General features: G+C 36.5%; 1 protein-coding gene across 11 annotated transcripts in view; it reads right to left on the bottom strand.

Annotated features, from left to right (window-relative positions):
* Positions 1-19,736, bottom strand: part of HERC1 (HECT and RLD domain containing E3 ubiquitin protein ligase family member 1) — a 189,982-nt gene that overhangs the window by 101,519 nt on the left and 68,727 nt on the right. For 10 of the 11 annotated variants that reach the window (XM_086710897.1, XM_086710902.1, XM_086710905.1 and 7 more), the window contains exons 13-19: positions 15,066-15,191; positions 13,744-13,965; positions 9,824-9,976; positions 9,565-9,697; positions 7,327-7,518; positions 3,843-4,064; positions 1,606-1,779 (exon numbers count right to left, since the gene is read on the bottom strand). In XM_086710897.1, coding sequence (XP_086567023.1) covers positions 1,606-1,779; positions 3,843-4,064; positions 7,327-7,518; positions 9,565-9,697; positions 9,824-9,976; positions 13,744-13,965; positions 15,066-15,191 — 1,222 coding nt within the window. The remainder of the gene's footprint in view (positions 1-1,605; positions 1,780-3,842; positions 4,065-7,326; positions 7,519-9,564; positions 9,698-9,823; positions 9,977-13,743; positions 13,966-15,065; positions 15,192-19,736) is intronic. The other variant, XM_086710904.1, reaches the window with a different exon arrangement.

Below are 19,736 nucleotides of genomic sequence, written 5' to 3' on the forward strand. Positions count from 1 at the left end.
ACTATTCAGGTATAAAGTCTAAGCTACAGTGTACAAGCAATTCCACAAAGGGAGCCATACAATGAGTTTTTATTCATCTTATGTTTATATCTTGTTCTAGCTGCAGGGGTGCCTGGGTGGCTCAGCTGGTTGAGCGTCTGACTTCAGCCCAGGTCATGATCTCGCGGTTTGTGAGTTCAAGCCCCGCGTCAGGCTCTGTGCTGACAGCTCAGAGCCTGGAGCCTGCTTCCGATTCTGTGTCTCCCTCTCTCTCTCTGCCCCTCCCCTGCTCACGCTCTGTCTCTCTCTGTCTCTCAATAATAAACGTTAAAAAAAAAAAAAATTCCTAACTGCAATTAACAAGTGACATGATAAAAAAAAACAAAACCCTAACTGAACATTCCAAGCAAATAATGCAAATATGAGAGAATATCAGAAAACACAACTTAGAAAGTAAATTTTTTTCCTCCTCCATTACCATACTTTTCCACTTCTGCTTGGAGTCAACACAATACAGAATGAATAAATAAAATGAATAAACTGGATGAAATTAAACTTTCAAAGGTATCATATCTAATGGTGTTTTAAAGATGTAAACAATATGCACCTCATTTCATGTTTATTACACAAAATGAAAGACAATAAAAGGTAAAAAAATGTATTTACTTTTACCATTTTTATCACAGAAGGAAGACAATTCAAAGAATAGGGGGAAACTAAATATATGATAAGAAAAAACACCCAGAGAAAGACAACTTATGGATATGGGATTCTGAACAATCAAGGTCATTATTAAAAAGAGGGGCGCTTGGGTGGCTCAGTCGGTTAAGCGGCCGACTTCGGCTCAGGTCACGATCTCACACTCCGTGAGTTCGAGCCCCGCGTCGGGCTCTGTGCTGACCGCTCAGAGCCTGGAGCCTGTTTCAGATTCCGTGTCTCCCTCTCTCTGACCCTCCCCCGCTCATGCTCTGTCTCTCTCTGTCTCAAAAATAAATAAACGTTAAAAAAAAATTTAAAAAAAAAATAAAAATAAAAAAATAAAAAATAAAAAGGAAAGCATGGGAACTAAAAAGAAATCAGGTATGCCTTTTTAAAACTTGTATATAAGGTTAATTTTATTTATCAAATAACATTAGAAATTGAAGTAACACTACATACTTGCATGGCACTTTACTACTGTACTCAATAGTCCATCTTATTTCAAATCGGTATCTTCACTAGCACTCTGTAGTGGGCAAATGTTTTACAGGGAAGGAAAATGACCAGGCTTCGACTTCTACATATACAGCTTTTTAGTTCTTACCCTAGGGCTTACAAAGGGAAGAGATTCATTAACAGGCTCTTAAACTAGGTCTATTTACACTGCAGGGATCCTGCAGTAAAATGTTTGCCTCTGCATTTATCTTTTATGTAAATCTCAATTTCCCCATAGTAGGTTTGCTAAATTGCATGCCTAGAATATTTTCCACAAAGAAGAAAAAGAAACTTATGTTTAATGTTATTTGTAAAATACTTTTTTCTATAAAAAATAAGGTGATTCCTGTGATTTTCTATTGATACATATCACAAATATTTTAGTATCACAAGCTATCTCCATATTTACCAACTTCATCCCCTTCATCTTACCTTTACTAACAGCATAATCCTGCATGCTTATCCAAAGACTTCGAGCAGGCTCTTTTGAACAACCCAATGCCAAGTCTACATAGACAGCAATTTCAGGCCGCAGTTTATAATCAAAAGGCTTCTGTTCTTCATTTCCCGAAAGAGCTACTTCTAGCAGGCAACTCATACATTTATCTAAAAAGAATTATTCAAATTATCAATTTTAAACCTGAATAATTATGGTGCTACAAATAAAATCTCAGCACTTTTATTTAATCCATATGAAATAATACCTTTCAAACCATTTTAAGTAGATGCTACAAAGGTAAAGTCCTTTAACATTTCTCACTGGGAGGTAGTATCACCTTCTAATCACAGCCAGAAGGATGTGTGACCACAACATCCAGGGAGGAGTTGTGGCATTTTGGTAGGCAGGGGTCAGGGAGGCTAAATGTCCTACATGTGCAGGTCCTGTAGAACTCTTTTGTTCAAAATGGAAGGATATCCTCACTGAGAAATATGGGAACACAGGGAAAGGGACTAGACAATAACTTAATCTTTTTTTCTAGAATTAAGGGAAAATAATCAGTTAAGTACCATTCAAGAGAGAGCAAAGATACCATGAACAATTTCTCTACTGATATTTACATTTGTTCAAGTGGTTCCTAACCTTTTAATGAGACATTTTGGCATTCAGAATTCATTTCCCATTTAAAAAAATAGCTAAAATGACAGGTTTGGGACTAATACCAAAAGTCAATGTAACCCACAATAGAACTGAATTACCATATATTTACAATTTTACAAAGGACAGTAACCTTTTCCTAATACATGGAAGTATTTTTTTTAAAGTGTATTTAGAGAGAAAGTGTGAGTGGGGGAGGGGCAGAGAGAGAGAGAGAGAGAGAGAGAGAGAGAGAGAGAGAGAGAGAGAGAATGAATGAATCCCAAGTAGGCTCCGCACTGTCAACGTAGAGCTCAATGCAGGCCTTGAGTTCACCAACTGTGAGATCACGACCTGAGCCAAAGTCAGATGCTTAACTGAGTGAGCCACTCAGTCATCCCTGCAAGTATTTAAACATAAAATGTAACCAACTGACTAAAGTAAATGTAACAGAAATATGAGGAAGGTAGAGATAAAGATATTTTTGTCCTCAGGAGGACATTTGCAACTACCATAGAACTAAACACTAACAGCACTGGAAACACATTTACAATGTTAAACATTCCCTGAAAAACCATGATTTTACTTTTCTTGGTACAACTGTATCCTAAGTGCCAGTCTAGCAGCATCAGCCATGGCTAGAATCACTATCTGGTTCATAATTGATATGATGAATAGATACTCTATTTGGAAAAGGGAGAAAATCTTAAACTGCTCTTCTCAATCCCACTCCCCAACCCTCCAAAATCCAAAGCAGAATATGGGAATTTTGACTTGATTTCTATCTATTGTTTTCCCTCTCGGTTGAGATCCTCTTAGATGGAGATTTCTCTTAGACTTTCCTTCTTGGGCACTGAGTCTCTTTCTCTCATCAGAGGAATAATGAATTTGAGGTCAGTAAGACCACATAAGCTGTCTAATCAACTCCTTTTATGGATCAAAGTTAGAGACCCAGAGAGACTAAAGGATCAATCCTAAATAAAACAACTAGATCATCTGTTCAGGAACTGGAGAGGTCATCATGTTCTGATAGTCTGAGAGCTACCCTACCAGCAAAGTACACAAATGGGAGATGAGGCAGGAAACAGAAACCCCAAAAGGTCCATAAATGGGGAGGAAAAAATGAGGAATTACACAAGTAGCATCAGCATCAAAGTAGACAGGTTGCAGTTGGGGGGAGGTGGAGAGAAGGGACTGCCACTCACATCTGGGAGGTGTTTGAAAACTGAGTCATGGAAACTTTACAGAGCTTTACATTCTATGAAACAGTTTCATAACCTCCAACCCCCAGAACACAATAATCAAAGCATTTTCCCATTTTTATGAATTAAATGACTTTGCTCAAAATGAGTGATAAGTAATAACAGAGTGGAACCAGACCTACATTGTCCTAGTTTGGAGGCTTTCACTATACAATGCTGCAGGATTTTACTTTTTCTGAAGGCTCCAAATTACAAATCTCAGATCCCCCACCCAGCGAATGTTTCATTTGTTTGCTATCAGTTCTTTATTCAGCAAACCCAGAATAAGAGAAAGCTCCAATGGAGGTACAAACACAAGCATGTATTTTAAACGTTATAGAGAAGCACATTACCTAACTGAGGGGTGTCCATTTCTACACCATCACTAAAAAGTGGTGTTTTCATCCAATATGCGGTGTCCTGTTCCTCTGGAGACACAGGGGAGCCCTGAAGCATACCACCAAGACACCGCCCAATAAGGAGAGCAATCGTTCTTTCCAGATCCACAAGCCACACCCAGGACTGAGCTGGCTGAGGTAACGGCATGCCGGCAGGATCAATCAGTTCTGGTCCTCCTGAAGACAAAATCATTAATAACTGTGTCTTATCTGGTATTCAAGAGTCTCAATCTTTCTCATTTCTATTGCACTGCAGTAAGATATTGAAGCAAATTAATTTTACATTGAAAATATAAATTATAACACTTTCTGTATTTATTCTCTTCACTAGGCTAATTTAAATATATTCTAATAAGTTTGCCATCAAATAAAAACTTCCTTTGTAAAGTTACTAATTTTAAGATAAATATTAAAACAGTATAAGACAAAAATATCCCAAGGGATTGTTTTCCTACTTTTAATGATCCATATCAAATTTCACCATAACAGTGAGTACCTGAGGCAGCTCATCCCTCCAAAATCGATACAAGAGTTGTTTTAGTAAAATGACTTATTATTAAATTTTTTTTTTTTGAGAGAGAGAGAGAGAGAGAGAGAGAGAGTGAGTGTATGCACACAAGCAGGGAAAGGGAAGAGGGAGAAGGAGGGAGAAACTCCTAAGTTTTAAAGGCCCGAATTGAGAACTGTCTGGTACTGAAATCCACACCCATGCTTCCTTACTATCATCTGTTTTTAAAAGCTATTCACTTAAAAAAGAAAAACTACACTTAGCCATTAAGAACAGATGTCAATGAAATCCTTGAAGAAAAACAAAGAAGATCAACAAATCCAAAAGCTTGTTATTTGAAAAGACTGATAAAATGGACAAACCTCTAACATAATCCAGAAATAAAAGATGGCATAAATTTAAAAATTAGAAATAAAAAATAGGATGTAACCACAGACACAATAGAGATTTTTTAAAAACCATCAATGAGTGGGGCACATGTGTGGCTTGGTCAGTTAAGTGTCCGACTCTTAACTTTGGCTCAGGTCATGATCTCACAAATTTGAGTTTGAGCCCTGCATCAGGCTCTGCGCTGACAGTGCAGAGCCTGATTGGGATTCTGTTCCCCTCTCTCTACCCCTCCCCCACTTGGTCTCTCTCTCTCTCTCTCTCTCTCTCTCTCTCTCTCTCAAAATAAATTTAAAATACTTTAAAGAAACCATTAATTCCCACTACTGTAAATTTGTTATTTGGCATTATTTAGCAGATTATTTGCCAAAGCCACAATATATCTAAATGTGGGGAATAATAAAGAAACAAACAAAGAAAGCAAGAAAGAAGCCATTAATGAGTATTATGAACAATTTTAAGCCAATAAATCTGAAACACAACAAAATTATATTTTCCAGAAAAATATCAACTCCCAATTTTAGAAGAAACAAAAAGCTAGATGACAACAATAACCACTAAGGAAAGAAAATTAATAGTCAAAGTCTATCCATATGCCAGAGCCAGGTAGTTTTATAGATAAAGTCTTCTAAAGCTTCAAAAAGAGAGAACCTCTATTTTATACGAGTTATCTCAGAGAAAAGAGAAAAAAGGGAAGACTCCAAACAGATGCTATGCGATTAGTATAACTGTGGTAGTAAATGACACAAAGAATGGGAAATCATAGAAAAATATCAGTTATGAGAATACAGATGCAGAAATCTAAAATAAATGATACCGGGGCGCCTGGGTGGCACAGTCGGTTAAGCATCCGACTTCAGCCAGGTCATGATCTCGCGGTCCGTGAGTTCGAGCCCCGCGTCAGGCTCTGGGCTGATGGCTCAGAGCCTGGAGCCTGTTTCCGATTCTGTGTCTCCCTCTCTCTCTGCCCCTCCCCCATTCATGCTCTGTCTCTCTCTGTCCCAAAAAAATAAACGTTGAAAAAAAAAAAAAATTTTAAATAAATGATACCTAACTCACCTAATACAAACAGATGAATCTTAAAAAGTTCTGATATACTTTAGGAAAACAAGAGTAAACCTGGAATAGTTCCATATAAAGCCTAATCAACACTGTGCTACAGTTGTAACCTTGATACTCAACTTCACCTAACTCTAGTTGGTACAGAACCGTACAATGCTAAAGTAAGACAGGCCCTCAGTGTCATCTTGTCCAATCCCAATCCTTCCAGAAGAAACCAAGGTTTAAGAAATTATAAGCAACTTGCCCAAGATCATACAACCAAGTCACTAGTTTTATGCCTTAGTCCAGGATTCTTTCTAATAAAACATGTGGCCTCACTTAAACTTGAAAGGTTTTTAAGACTTCAATAATCAAACTCCTTTGATGACCTTATGATAGACTTTTTTTTTTTTAACTTTTTTTTTAATGTTTATTTATTTTTGAGACAGAGAGAGACACAGCAGGAACGGGGGAGGGGCAGAGAGAGGGAAACACAGAATCGGAAGCAGGCTCCAGGCTCTGAGCCATCAGCCCAGAGCTGGACGCGGGGCTCAAACTCGCAGACCGCGAGATCGTGACCTGAGCCAAAGTCGGACGCTTAACCGACTGAGCCACCCAGGCGCCCCGATGACCTTATGATAGACTTTAATGGAAAAATGGCGTTAATGTTTTCTAGACATGGTACTTTAAGCTATATACAACTGAATGAGATCATCAATATTTTATAAATTGGAGTGAATTCACGTGCCATGCCTAAAATCAGAATGCTGTATGTATATATGTGTATATATACATAGGCATGCACACACACTATATATGGATATATATACGTACATATACACACACGTATAAATATATATACGTATACGTACACGTATAAATATACATACGTATACGTATATATATGTATGTATATATGTATATGTATGTATGTATATGTATGTACGTATGTATATACACGTATATATATATTCTATCAAGTGCCTTAAAAAAAAGCCCACGCACAATAAAGATACTCATTTTTTACATTCAGTTATCTATATATCCAACCAAAATATAAAATATTTTACTGTCAAAGAGATTTAAAACTAAAGATTCTCTTCATTTAAGAAATAAAATTTTCTAGTCAAATCAATCCATTGATTTTCAAATGTGTCATCATGCTGCTGACTGAACTATGAAAGAATGCTTTCTTATTATCCGATGTAAAATATGTCCTAATTTCAACCATGTCAAAATTTGAAAAAAACGTGTCTCAGAATCAATGAAATGTACTATTGAAACCTGATGACCATGTAAAGACCCTATTTATGCACTGTTACATATGAGCACCTTTCTTAAGTTGTCCCATTTTAGCTGCCCTTTAGACTGCAAGTTCCTACACCATAACAACCTTACCCTTGGATTACATAAAACACCCAAGTGACAGATATGATTTACCTGATGCGTGCAAGAAGAAGAACTTTTCTCAAAAGCATTATTTGTTTTACTCTCCTTACTTACCATGAAGAGGCCACTGTAACTCTTGGTCTTCTAAAAGAGCGGCAGCTGGCAGGAGTCTGTTAAGGCAATCAAGAGGTGGCAGCAAGTCGAGGAGGTAACTCAAGAGAGGCCGTGCCACCGACACAGGGAGTAACAGTAGGGAGTTAACAATCTGGCAGAGCATACTCCCTGCAGCTGAGACGTATATCACATCTATGAAAGGTAAGAAATTCAACATGGATCAACTGTTTCAAACAAACTTTAAAGAGAAAAAACCTAAGAAATACTATTTTAGCTTAAAACTAGAGCACACTAATTCAGTAACTCTTTGTCAAACATCTATGTGGCAGCTGATGTGGTATTAGTATTTACTCACTTCCAGAAAGTACCACCAGCAGAAACTTTGTGGGAAAACACACATATCCTTGTGCCAACACATTCAAAAGATTAAAGCTGCTTCCCTTAAAATGCATTATGAATTTCTCATTCACAAGTTTATCTTCATTTTCAGATTTACTCAAGAAATATTCATTGACTACAACACACAAGGCACTGTTCTAGGTGAAAAGGAGACAGCCGTGAACAAAGAACTAAAAACTCCTACCCTCATGATACTTACATTCTGTGTGTTTTGTTTTTTATTTTATTTATGTTATGTTTTGAGAGAGAGAAAGAGAGAGGGCTTGTGCAAGAGTGGGGGAGGGGAAGAGAGAGTGAGACAGAATCTTAAGCAGTGCAGAACCCGATGCGGGGCTCGATCCCACAACCCTGGGATCATGACCTAAGCCAAAATTAAGAGTTGGAGATGCTCAACCGACTGAGCCACCCAGGTGCCCCTCTATGTTTTTTAAAACGAATTTACTTTTCTTAAAAAAATCAAGGTCACTTCAAAGCATCTGTCTTTTCATCTGTATTGGTTTTAAATTAATTTTATTTCAATATTTCATCGTATTTGGGGGCAGGGAGGATCTTCAGAGATGAGCTCTGTTTGAACGAATTTTAAATACCTATGGAACAACAAAATGGAGGTGTCCAGAAAACAATGGTTTTAGTTTCTTTCTTTCTTTTTTCAGTTGGGGAAATTCAGAAATAAGGTGTTTTTTTTTTTTTTTTTTTTTTTTTTAATTTTTTTTTTTCAACGTTTATTTATTTTTGGGACAGAGAGAGACAGAGCATGAACGGGGGAGGGGCAGAGAGAGAGGGAGACACAGAATCGGAAACAGGCTCCAGGCTCTGAGCCATCAGCCCAGAGCCCGACGCGGGGCTCGAACTCACGGACCGCGAGATCGTGACCTGGCTGAAGTCGGACGCTTAACCGACTGCGCCACCCAGGCGCCCCAAAATAAGGTGGTTTTGAAGAGACATACTGAATTTTAGTTGCCTTTGAGACAACCAAGAAGAGACACCCAGTAGATAACTACAAAAGGCTTTAATAGTGTGAAAAAGGAATTCTCAGCCAGATGCAGATACAGGAATCAACATATAGTCAAAGAAAATGGGACCAGATAAGATCAGTTAGGGAGAAAAGAGGGTTGAAGGCAAAATTCAGAGAGTCTTAAACATTAAAGGGCATGTCCAAGAGAGAGGAACTTACAGGAACCAAGTGGAAAAAAGCAAACAGAGGGACAGAGTAAAAAGATGACTGTGACTACACAGAAACCAAGAAAAAAGAAAGCATTGCCAGGAGGAAAGTGAAACACTTGGCATATGCTGAAGAAAGATAAAGAAACAGCAAATAAAAATTCACTTTATGCCATTTAAAATTAATCTTTTTGAGCATGTATCATCCAACGCCTTTAAATTAGGGCTCTTCCGGGGGTGCCTAGGTGGCTCAGTGGGTTAAGTGTCTGACGCTTGATTTTGGTTCAGGTCATGATCTCATAGTTTTGAGATCAAGCCCAAGTCAGCCGCCATGCTGGGCATGGAGCCTGCTTAAGATTTTCTCTCTCCCTTTCCTTCTGCCTCTCCCCCACTTGCTCTTGCATGCTCTCATTCACATGCACTCTTTCTCAAAAAAATTAAAAAATTTAAAAACAATAAATTAGGGCTCTTTCATGCCAATCAGCATCGTTTAAGATCAGTCATATCAATCACTATTACCATCACCCCCAAACCAAAATCAAAAAGATCTTCAATAGGAAGGAGATTCAAGATCATTCCTATTCCATTCAGAGGTTTCACTCCCTTAAGTCTTTGGAAAGGCTAAGAATTCTTGCTTTACAATCACTAATTAAATGTCAAATCTAGTACCAAACACACCTCTTAATTTTTCTCCAACACTGCCATTCCAAGGACTTTCCTTGAGCAAATTTGCCGAACGTGAATAAATATCTGTGGCATGAGGCAACAAGAGCTGAAGGTGTTTATGAAGCAATGCCACGCTGCTTGAGTTCTAGGGGAGAAAAGTTCCTATATTACTACTGTAAAACATTCAAGGTACAGAAATATCATAGTTTACCCAAATATCTGAGTTTCAAGGTCCCTGAGAGATCATCATAAAAGGCAAACAATCACATACCTCACTAATGTTATTGATATGGCAAAATGCCAGCAGTTGTTTCTGCAGTGAACACAGGAGTTCATGAAGATGAGCAGGCTGACTGTTTTCCGAAGATGATGTTCCAAGTAGAAATTTATCACTGTTCTTTTCTAGCTCTCCAAATGCTTGATCCTAAGATGATACATAAAAGAAGATTAAATCCGAAGTACTTAAAAATAAAAGTAATGTCCTACCATAAATGATTGACTTAAGAAGCCACTGTCTCCTTTCTCCCGTTATCAATCTTTAAATCTTTGCGCTATTGTTCTTAGCTATTAGATAGCAAGATTTGTCAAGCAATTTCAATTTGTTTTACTGTTTAAACAAAAGTAATGCGCATTTCACCAAAGAAACTTTGAAAATTGAGAAAACCATATAAGATCCACAAACATATTTCAACATCTTAATGCTGTTGCTTTCCATACCTCTTGTGTAAAAGTTTTGTTTCCACATACTGTGAAATGACACAAATGAACACCTGAACACAATTATTCAAAATTAAATTAGGTTATGATTATAAAAAAATAAATGATTTCAACTATACTGAAAAAGTAGGCAGAAAAAAAAAGAAATGGACTAAAGAGACATAACAACTAAATATAGTGTGATCCTGGATTGGGAGAAGGGGTTGCTATAAACACATTATTGCGACACTTATACAAATCTGAATATGGATTGTATATTAGATAATAGTTCTGTATCAATGTTAAATTTTCTGAATTCAGTAATTGTTCTGCTGTTATGCAAAAGAATACCCTTCGTAAGAAATACATGCTTACGTGCTTAAGAATAGCCAGGAGGGCATTTATAACTTACTCTCAAACTATTTAGAAAGATAGAGAGATAGATAGATAAATAGATAGATAGATAGCTAGATAGATAGATAGATGAAGCTAATTTAGCTAAAGGGTAGAAGGGATTCTTTGATTCTTGAAAGTCGTATATAAGTTTTAAATTAGTTCAAGCTAAAAATATTTTTTTAAAAATTGTTCCTGTAGAGGTGCATGGGTGGCTCAGTCAGTTAAGCGTCTGACTTTGGTTCATGGTCCATGGGTTCAAACCCCACATCAGGCTCTGCACTGACAGCTCAGAGCCTAGAGCCTGCTTCGGATTCTGTCTCCCTCTCTCTGCCCCTCCCCTGCTCACACTGTCTCCATCTCTCTCTCAAAAATAAACATTAAAAAATAAATAAATAAATAGATAAATAAATAAATAACTGTTCTTGTATAAAATTTAGAAAATACCAAAACTGTATTTTAAAAAATAAGTTAATTAGCCAACACCCAAAGAAAACTCACTATTAATATTTTTTAGTGTATTTCTTTCCTGATTTTTGTGACTATTTCATTTTTTTCACAATACTGCATATTCTATGTTTAGACTTCTCTTTTCCAGCAGATTCACAAATATTTTGTTTTCAGAAGCCACGGTTATATAAATTTTAAAAGTCATAATATTCCCTTGAGCATATATACCGTAATTTACCACCCATTTTAGATATTTAAGTTGTTTCCAAGTTTTATTTCTTATAATCATGTGATGAACATCTTTATGCATGAAGTATGGTCGATGTGTACAATATCCAAGACAGAGTCTCAGAACATTTTAAGGCCCTTGCTATATAAGCACCATTATAAGCTGCCAAATAAGTACTGCTATAGACTGAATGTTTGTGTCCCCTCAAAATTCATACATTGAAACCCAATCCTCAGTGTGGTGGTATTTGGAGATGGGGCCTTTGGGAAGGGATTAGTGCCCATATGAAAAAGACCCCAGAGAGCTCCGTTGTGTGAGGACACAGCAAGAAGATGGCCCAAGAAGCTAGTCGCATCAAATTTGCCAGCACCTCTGTAACAGTGAGAAATAAATATGTTGTTTAAAAGTCACCCAGTCTATGGATGACTACGGTATTCTGTTACAGCAGCCCAAAGAGAAAAGCACCACCATTTTAAAATCTTGGGAACATGACAAATTTGGACAAATAATTTAGGATTGTAGCCCAAAATCACTTAATATTTTATTTCCATTTCCATATAACATACATATCAACCCCACCCCTAATGAAATTAGAAAGGCACTACTTAATTTATTTTCACTTGTTAATTTTATTTTTAATTATAGTAAAATACATACAACATCAAATTTATCATCTTAACCATTTTTGAATGTGCAGTTCAGTAGTGTCCAATGCGTTCACATCATTGTGGCATGTGCCACGTTTAATTATATAAATGCAAGATTGTATTTTCCTCTGTAAAAATACCAAATAAAGGACACCTGGGTGGCTCAGTTGGTTAAGCATCCAACTCTTGATTTCAGCTCGGGTCATGATCTCACAGTTCTTTACTTTGAGAGAGAGAGAGAGAGAGAGAGAGAGAGAGAGAGAGAGAGAGAGACAGACAGACCCAAGTAGGCTCCATGCACTGCCAAGGACTCTGTCTCTCTCTCTCCTCCTGTCTCTTCCCCCCTCTCTCTCTCTCTCTCTGTCCCTCCCCCACATGCTCTCTCTCATAAATAAATAAACATAAAAAAAAAACAAATAAAAGCATTAAGAAATCTCTAGTCAAAGAGGGTAGATTCTTGCCTAAAGTACATGTAACAGCTATACAGGAACTGCCCTAAGGATATATGACTAATTACCTGGCAGCAGCTTCTACAGCTGAAGGCAAAACTATTAAATCACAGTAACTGGAGGGTGTTTTCTTCCAAAGGACAAGCACACCAAACTATATTTCTGGTGTTAAGAATCCCATGGGCTTCACACTTGACAGTGACAGCCAGTCGACTTTAAGAGAAAGGCACTACTTTAATGCAGCATAAATATCCCTTACAACTTTGGAAAAAATGTACTGTCAGTAACAAATGGATATACCATGACACTGTTCCCATTCCACGTGCAGCCAAACATCAGATCAAATATACATTCTTAAATCTGAAAGAAAATTATATAAGCTCAATTGTCACTCTGACTTAGCCACCTTTTAATGTGGACAGAATAGAACACTAAGACTTGCACAGAAGAATATATAGACCCGACCCTTCAGGGGCATAGGAGACAATATGAAACAATATATGAACTATTCAAAGTTAAGTCATACACTACACGTAACTCTAAGATCTAAGGATATGCAGTTATAATTACATGGTTAAATAGGGTTATTTGGTAAGGCTTCCTTGAAGAAATCACAGATTAGTAGAGGAAGCTGGAGACAGACATGTCATGTCCATAAGCTCAGAGGAGTGGTGTGTAAGCCAAATGATGAAGTGTCTGAAGGGGTTTTAATTTAATACAATGAGGTTATTTAATACAACTAGGTTATTCCAGCAGTAAGATGCAGAGACCAGCAACAGTGACAACACTGGTATTAGCATTAGGTCATGATAGTGTGGGTCAGAACCAACAGAAATGGCGGGGGGCGGGGGGAGATGGATCTAAGAAATACTTAAGAATTAACTACATCCTAACACAGGGAAAACTATAGCATCTACTGTCTTCTACTGACCAGCTATTCTTAGTAAGTACCAACCACATTGTAACTATAGGAGTATATATTATTCCCTTCCTCACTATTTTCTTTTGCAAAATGCTTTTGACTATTTTTATCTGTTTATTCTTGTACACTGACATCAGAAAAAATTGGTAAAATTCTAAAATAAATCTTTTTGGAATTCTCAATTACAAGTCATTTGGCTTCTACAGTATTTCAGAAGATCTGACACATGTTTTCCCCCTTTGGGGGAGTGAAGTCCAGAGTTTTATTCATTTCATACATATTTAAATGTCAAAATACCTTAACCTGAAGCCATCCCTATCGCCTCCAAAAAAACAACAAACAAAAAACAAACAAAAAACCCCAAGCTTTATTCTTTTTTTACTACAAAGAAAAAGAGCAACTTACTGTATAAAATCCTAAATTTCTTAAGAGAGTTTTCATCAAAATTTCAGCCAGATGAGTGTCTGGATGGCAGCTCTGAGTGCCATAAGGTTGATCTGACAGGTTTCCATAGCCAGTACAAACAGAAGAGAGGTCAGCAGCATCAGAAGGTGAGCTATAGCCAAGTAAGGAAGCTACATGGGTATGATCTTGTAAACTTGTCAGAATGATATCCAGTTGCATTCTCTAAAGAAAAATATTTTCATCCATGAAATAGGTACAAATAGTTTAAAATGCATTTAAAAAGAAAAAAAATTCCATTTAATATCCTGATATTTTAGGAAGCATGTGTTTAAAAGAAAAGCTATGCCGGTGCCCAGATGACTCAGTCAGTTAAGTGTCCGACTCTTGATTTCAGCTCAGGTCATGATCCACTGTTCGGGTTCTGTTCTGGCAGTATGGAGCATACTTGGGATCCCCTCTCTTTCTCCCTGCCCCTTCCCTACTCATACTCTCTTATTCAAAAATAAAATAAAACTTAAAAAAATTTTAAAAAAGAAAAGCTATCCCATTAATACCATTTAAAAAATGTAACTAATAATATTTTATTCCTTTTTACAATAATACATAATACCCAAACTCTAAGCAAAATGATATTCTCTGCATAATGATTTTAGTTAGCACTTTAAGAAAAGGAAATGTTACCAGATAAATTATACTACACATTGTTCTACAGAATTATCAATGTAACTATTTATTCTAATATTTCAAATGAATCAACTGAAATCTAAACTAGTAAAAAATACTCACTGGAGTCATCGGTGGATTATATTGCCAGTAAGAACCACTTTTTCCCTGAAATCTACAACTCTACAATTGATTGTTCTACTTGGGTTGAGCAAAATGTACTTATTTTAATGTACATAATATTAATAATGTAATATTAAAAATGGAAAGAATAAGCACATTTATGTCCTCAAATATATTTTCACAGTCATCTTTTACTTTTTATATAAGCAATTTCACATAACATTCTGGGCATGGAACCAACAGTAGCACATGACCTTGATTTCAACTCAACACATTATAAAATGTCTCTGGCTTGACAATATAAGTAACAAATTTTGAAATTTTAATAACTAGCCCCAAATCATTTAATAAATTATCATTTGCTTCACCTTCATTAGAATTCTGGAAACTCTTCCAGCACAAAACATTAAATATTAGGATTTACTAGACCCATCAAGAATTATTCCATGAACACATGGCAACTGATTAGCTTTATTTCCCTCTATTTTTGTGTGTGTGATATTACTGGTTTACTCAGATACAGGGTAAAGGCTCACCTGTCCTTTAGATAAGCTTTCCCATCTATCAGGTCCTTGGGGCAAAAGAGAATGAAGTAACTCCATACGTTCTCGTAATGGCGGTAATAGCATGGTTGCTCCCACTGACAGAGTTTCAATTACCACCTAGTATCAAAAAAGAAAAGTGTATTTATTGACCTAGTCCTTATCTTTTTAAAAGAAATACATGAAAAATAAAATGAACTGATTATTAGGATCACAGAAGTCTAAAGAAAGTAGATCACAGAAGTCTGAAAAAGTGACATGAAAAAAGAAAGCATCCAAGTCCTTTAGAGGTCTTTAAGTAAACTAGGATACATATTTTGAATTTGCCACTAAGAGCTAATCATCATCCAACAAATATTTAGTATTGACTTTTTAGTTCAGGTCCTGGTAAGGATCTTTGCAAAGTGCTGTAGACACAAGTGAACAAGACAGACAAAAGCCTTGCTTTCATAAGCATACAGTCTAATGGGAAAGAGATCCTGAGCAAGTTTTTACAAGTGTGAAAGGAGTCACATAGGGAAAGTACAAACTTGAATCACACACACACGTAATTAACATGGCCGATGGGCTCATGGAAGGTCTCCCTGAGGATTAGCCATTTAGGTTAAGATTTTTTTTTTAATTTTTTCTTAATGTTTATTTATTTTTGAGAGAGAGAGAGAGAGAGAGAGAGAGAGAGAGAGAGAGAGAGAGAAAACGCATGCACATGTGAGTGGAAGAGAGGCAGAGAGAGGGAGACAGAATCCAAAGTAGGCTCCAGGCTCTGAGCTGTCAGCACAGAGCCTGACTCAAGGCTCGAACCCGTGAGCTGTGAGATCATAACCTGAGCTAAAGTTGGACGCTTAATTGACTGAGCCACCCAGGCGCCCTGAGGTTAAGAATTTTAAAATGAGAAGAACTTAACCCAACAAATGTTCAGGTAGCTATAAAGAATAGCTACAGGGGCGCCTGGGTGGTTCAGTCGGTTAAGCGTCCGACTTCAGCTCATGTCGTGATCTCGTGGTCCATGAGTTCGAGCCCCGCGTCGGGCTCTGTGCTGACAGCTCAGAGCCTGCAGCCTGTTTCAGATTCTGTGTCTCCCTCTCTCTGTCCCTCCCCCATTCGTGCTCTGTCTCTCTCTGTCTCAAAAATAAAGGTTTAAAAAAAATTTTTTTTTTTAAAAAGAATAGCCACATTATCTTAGGCCTCATAATTTCTCAGGGCTATAGCTTCTATATCAGTAAAATGAGGGTGTTGGACAAGAAAAAATAAACACTTGAAGATTAAGGGCTCTTATAAATTTAAAATACAAAAGAAATTTAGAAAACCTGACTAGAAGAGTTAGAATATAAAATTAAATTTCTCATAAAGTAGAGGGGGAAAAAATGGAAAACAGGAAAGAAAACCAAAGAAAAATTATGAGGACTTGTCCAGGATGTCTAGTAACCTAAATAATAAGGGGTTTCAGAGAGACAGAAAACAGTGAAGAGGAAATCAATACACAATATACTTCAAGATAATTTCTTAAAACCGAAGGCGATGAGTTTCAAAATGAAAAAGGTCCACCCAAGTATAAACCGATCCACATCAACTGAAATGTGAGAACACAAAGGACAAACAGAATTTGCTATAAAACCCATAGAAGAAACAGATTTCTATACAAAGGATAAAAATTTGAATGCATTTGTTTTCTGAACAATAACACTAAAAACTAGAAGGCAATGACTTCTACAAGAGAATGAATTCTTACAGGAAAATGATTTAGATCAGAATACTACACTCTCAACTATTCGTGAAAATATTCAACTCACAAACTACTTCATTTTGAGGACATTTTCAAAGAATATTTTTCCTATCTACCCTCTCTCAGAAGCTACTGACGGATATAGAAACCCAGCAGACAACGCCCTAACCAACTGACCAAGGTCAAAATCTCCAGTAGTAAGATACATCAGTACCATGAACCCCATGATGCGATGTACTAAGGACACATCATCATTTCTGTGGCATTGTCAAAAATGTATAACCTCAGTCCAATCATAAGAAAACATAAGAGATAGATATTCAATAAAATAACTGACCAATATTCAAAAATTGTCTAGGTCATGAAAGACAAGGAAAAAATGAGGAAAAAACAGTGCAGAAGACTAAGGAGAAACATCAACTCTAATATGGGATACTGAATGTGATTCCTGCAAAAGAATAAGGTCATTGGTGGGAAAATGATAAAATTTCTAATAAGCTGTTTAGGGTAATGAATAGTATTAAACCAATGTTATTTTCTTGGTTTTGATAATTGTATTGTGGTTATGTATGATATTAGCATGAAGCTAAGTGAGAAAACTACATTTTATGCAACTTTTCCTGAAGTCAACAAATGGCTCAAAATAAAGCATTTAAAAAGAAACAAAAAAGAGCAGCAACAGTGATTACTGCTACAAATGGATTAAGTTACTAGAAGTTTCAGAGATAAGGAACAGAAACAGGCCTGTACACATTCCGAGAGAATTCATCTCCTAAGGACTCTCCTAACAGAGTAGATACCAAGGACATTCAAGGAATAAATAAACAATTCTAAAGATAATTTTTTAACGTTTATTTTCCTTATTTTCTTCCAGTGATTTTTGACCTTTTAAAAATACTACACTACCTCATTTCTGATAAATATTAAAAACTCAAAGTTCCTATTCACCACCAGGTTAGTATTTCTTATACCTGCATGCCAGGGATATGTCTCTCAAGTTGAAAAATCGGTTATCTTTTTTGTTTTTTTTTTAAATTGACATCTGATTCACATGTCATAAAATTCACCTTTTTTTCAGTATAAAATTCAGTGGTTTTTAGTATATTCACAGAGTTGTACAACCATCACCCCTCTTCTAATTTTACGACATTTTCATCACCCCCAAAAGAAATTCTGTGTCTGTTAGCAGTCACTCCCCATCTCTCCCTCCCCCAAACCCCTAACAACCAACTGATTTGCTTTCTTTCTCTACGGATTTGCCTACTCTGTACATTTCATATTTATGGAATCATGTAATATGTGGCCTTTTGTGACTGGCTTCTTTCACTTAGCACAATGTTCACAAAGTTCAATCATGTTGTAGCATGTATCAGTACCTCTTTTTTACAGCTGAATAATATTACCCTCCATGGACATACCACATTTAGCTCATCCATTCATGAGTTGACAGACATTTGTTTATTCCCACTTTTTGGTTATTATGAGTAATATTGCTATGAACATTCCTGTAAAAGATTTGAGTGAAAATTCTTTTGGGTATAGACCTAGATGTGGAAATGCTACATTATATGGTAATTTAATGTTTATTTAAGGAACTATCTTCCGAAAGCAGCCGTCCCAATTTACATTTCCACCAGCAATTAGAGAGTTTCAATTTTTCCACATCCTCACCAATACTTACTTGCTATTGTCAGTCTTTCTGATTGTAGCCACTGAGTGGGTTTGAAGCAGTATTTCATTGTGATTTTGATTTGCATTCCCCTAATCACTAACACTGGTGAGCATTTTTTTTTCATGTGCTTATTGGCTATATGCATATTTTCTTTGAAAATGTGTCTACTCAAGATTCTTTGCTCATTTTTAAAGTTGGGTTACTAAAAAAAATTTTTTTTAAAAGTTGTGTTATTCATCCTTTTTACTGTTGAGTTGTAAGGATCCTTTATATGTTCTGGAAACTAGAGTATTATCAGACATATGATTTACAAATATTTCTCCCATTCTATGAGTTGTATGTCTGTTTTCTTGATAATATTCCTTTGAGGCATAAATGTTTTTCATTTTGATGAAGTCCAACTTCTCTCTTTTTTTTTTTTTTTTTTTTGGTTGCTTGTACTTTCAGTGTCATATCTAGGAAACTATTGGCTAATCCAAGGTCATAAAGATGATGGATGAGTTGATAAGCAAAATATGATATTTACGTACAAAAGAAGATTATTAAGCCTTAGAAAGGAAGGAAATTCTGACACAGGCTACAACATGGATGAACTCTGAGGACATTACACTAAGTGACATAAGCAGTCACAAAAAGACAAAGAGTAAATGATTCCACTTACGTTATATATTTAGAGTGTAAAAATCAAAGAGAAAGAAAGTAGAATGGTGGTTGCCAGAAGCTGGAGAGAGGGTGGAATGAAGATTTATTGTTTGGTGGGTGTAGAATTTCAATTTTATAAGATGAAAAAAATTACGAAAATGAATGATGATGGTGGTTGTATATTACAAAGGTATTTAACACCACTGAACTATATAATGAAAGATGGTTTATGAGCACTAGGGTGGCTCAGTAGGTTAAGCATCTGACTCTTGATTTGGGCTCAGGTCATGTTTCTCAGGGTCATGGGATCAAGCTCCACATTGGACTCTGAGCTGAGCAGAGAACCTACTTAGGATTCAATCTCTCTCACTCTCCCTTTCTCCCCCTCCCCTACCTCCGCCCCTTTCCCCCACTCACATGTTCCTTCTCTCTCAAATAAAAAAATAAATGGTTAAGATAGTAAAGTTTAAGTTGTATGTATTCTACCATAATAAAAAAATAAAACTGGGTCCTTGCCCTCAGAAATTCATCCTCTGGTAGAAAAGGAGCTGTATGTGAACAGACAATTCCAAAACATTGTGATGCAATGAAAACATATACAGGAGAAACCTAACCTGGCAGGAGAGCA

The sequence above is a fragment of the Puma concolor genome, chromosome B3 (genome assembly GCF_028749965.1).
Source record: "Puma concolor isolate L17-30 chromosome B3, mPumCon1.1.hap2, whole genome shotgun sequence".
In the NCBI taxonomy this organism is placed as follows: domain Eukaryota; kingdom Metazoa; phylum Chordata; class Mammalia; order Carnivora; family Felidae; genus Puma; species Puma concolor.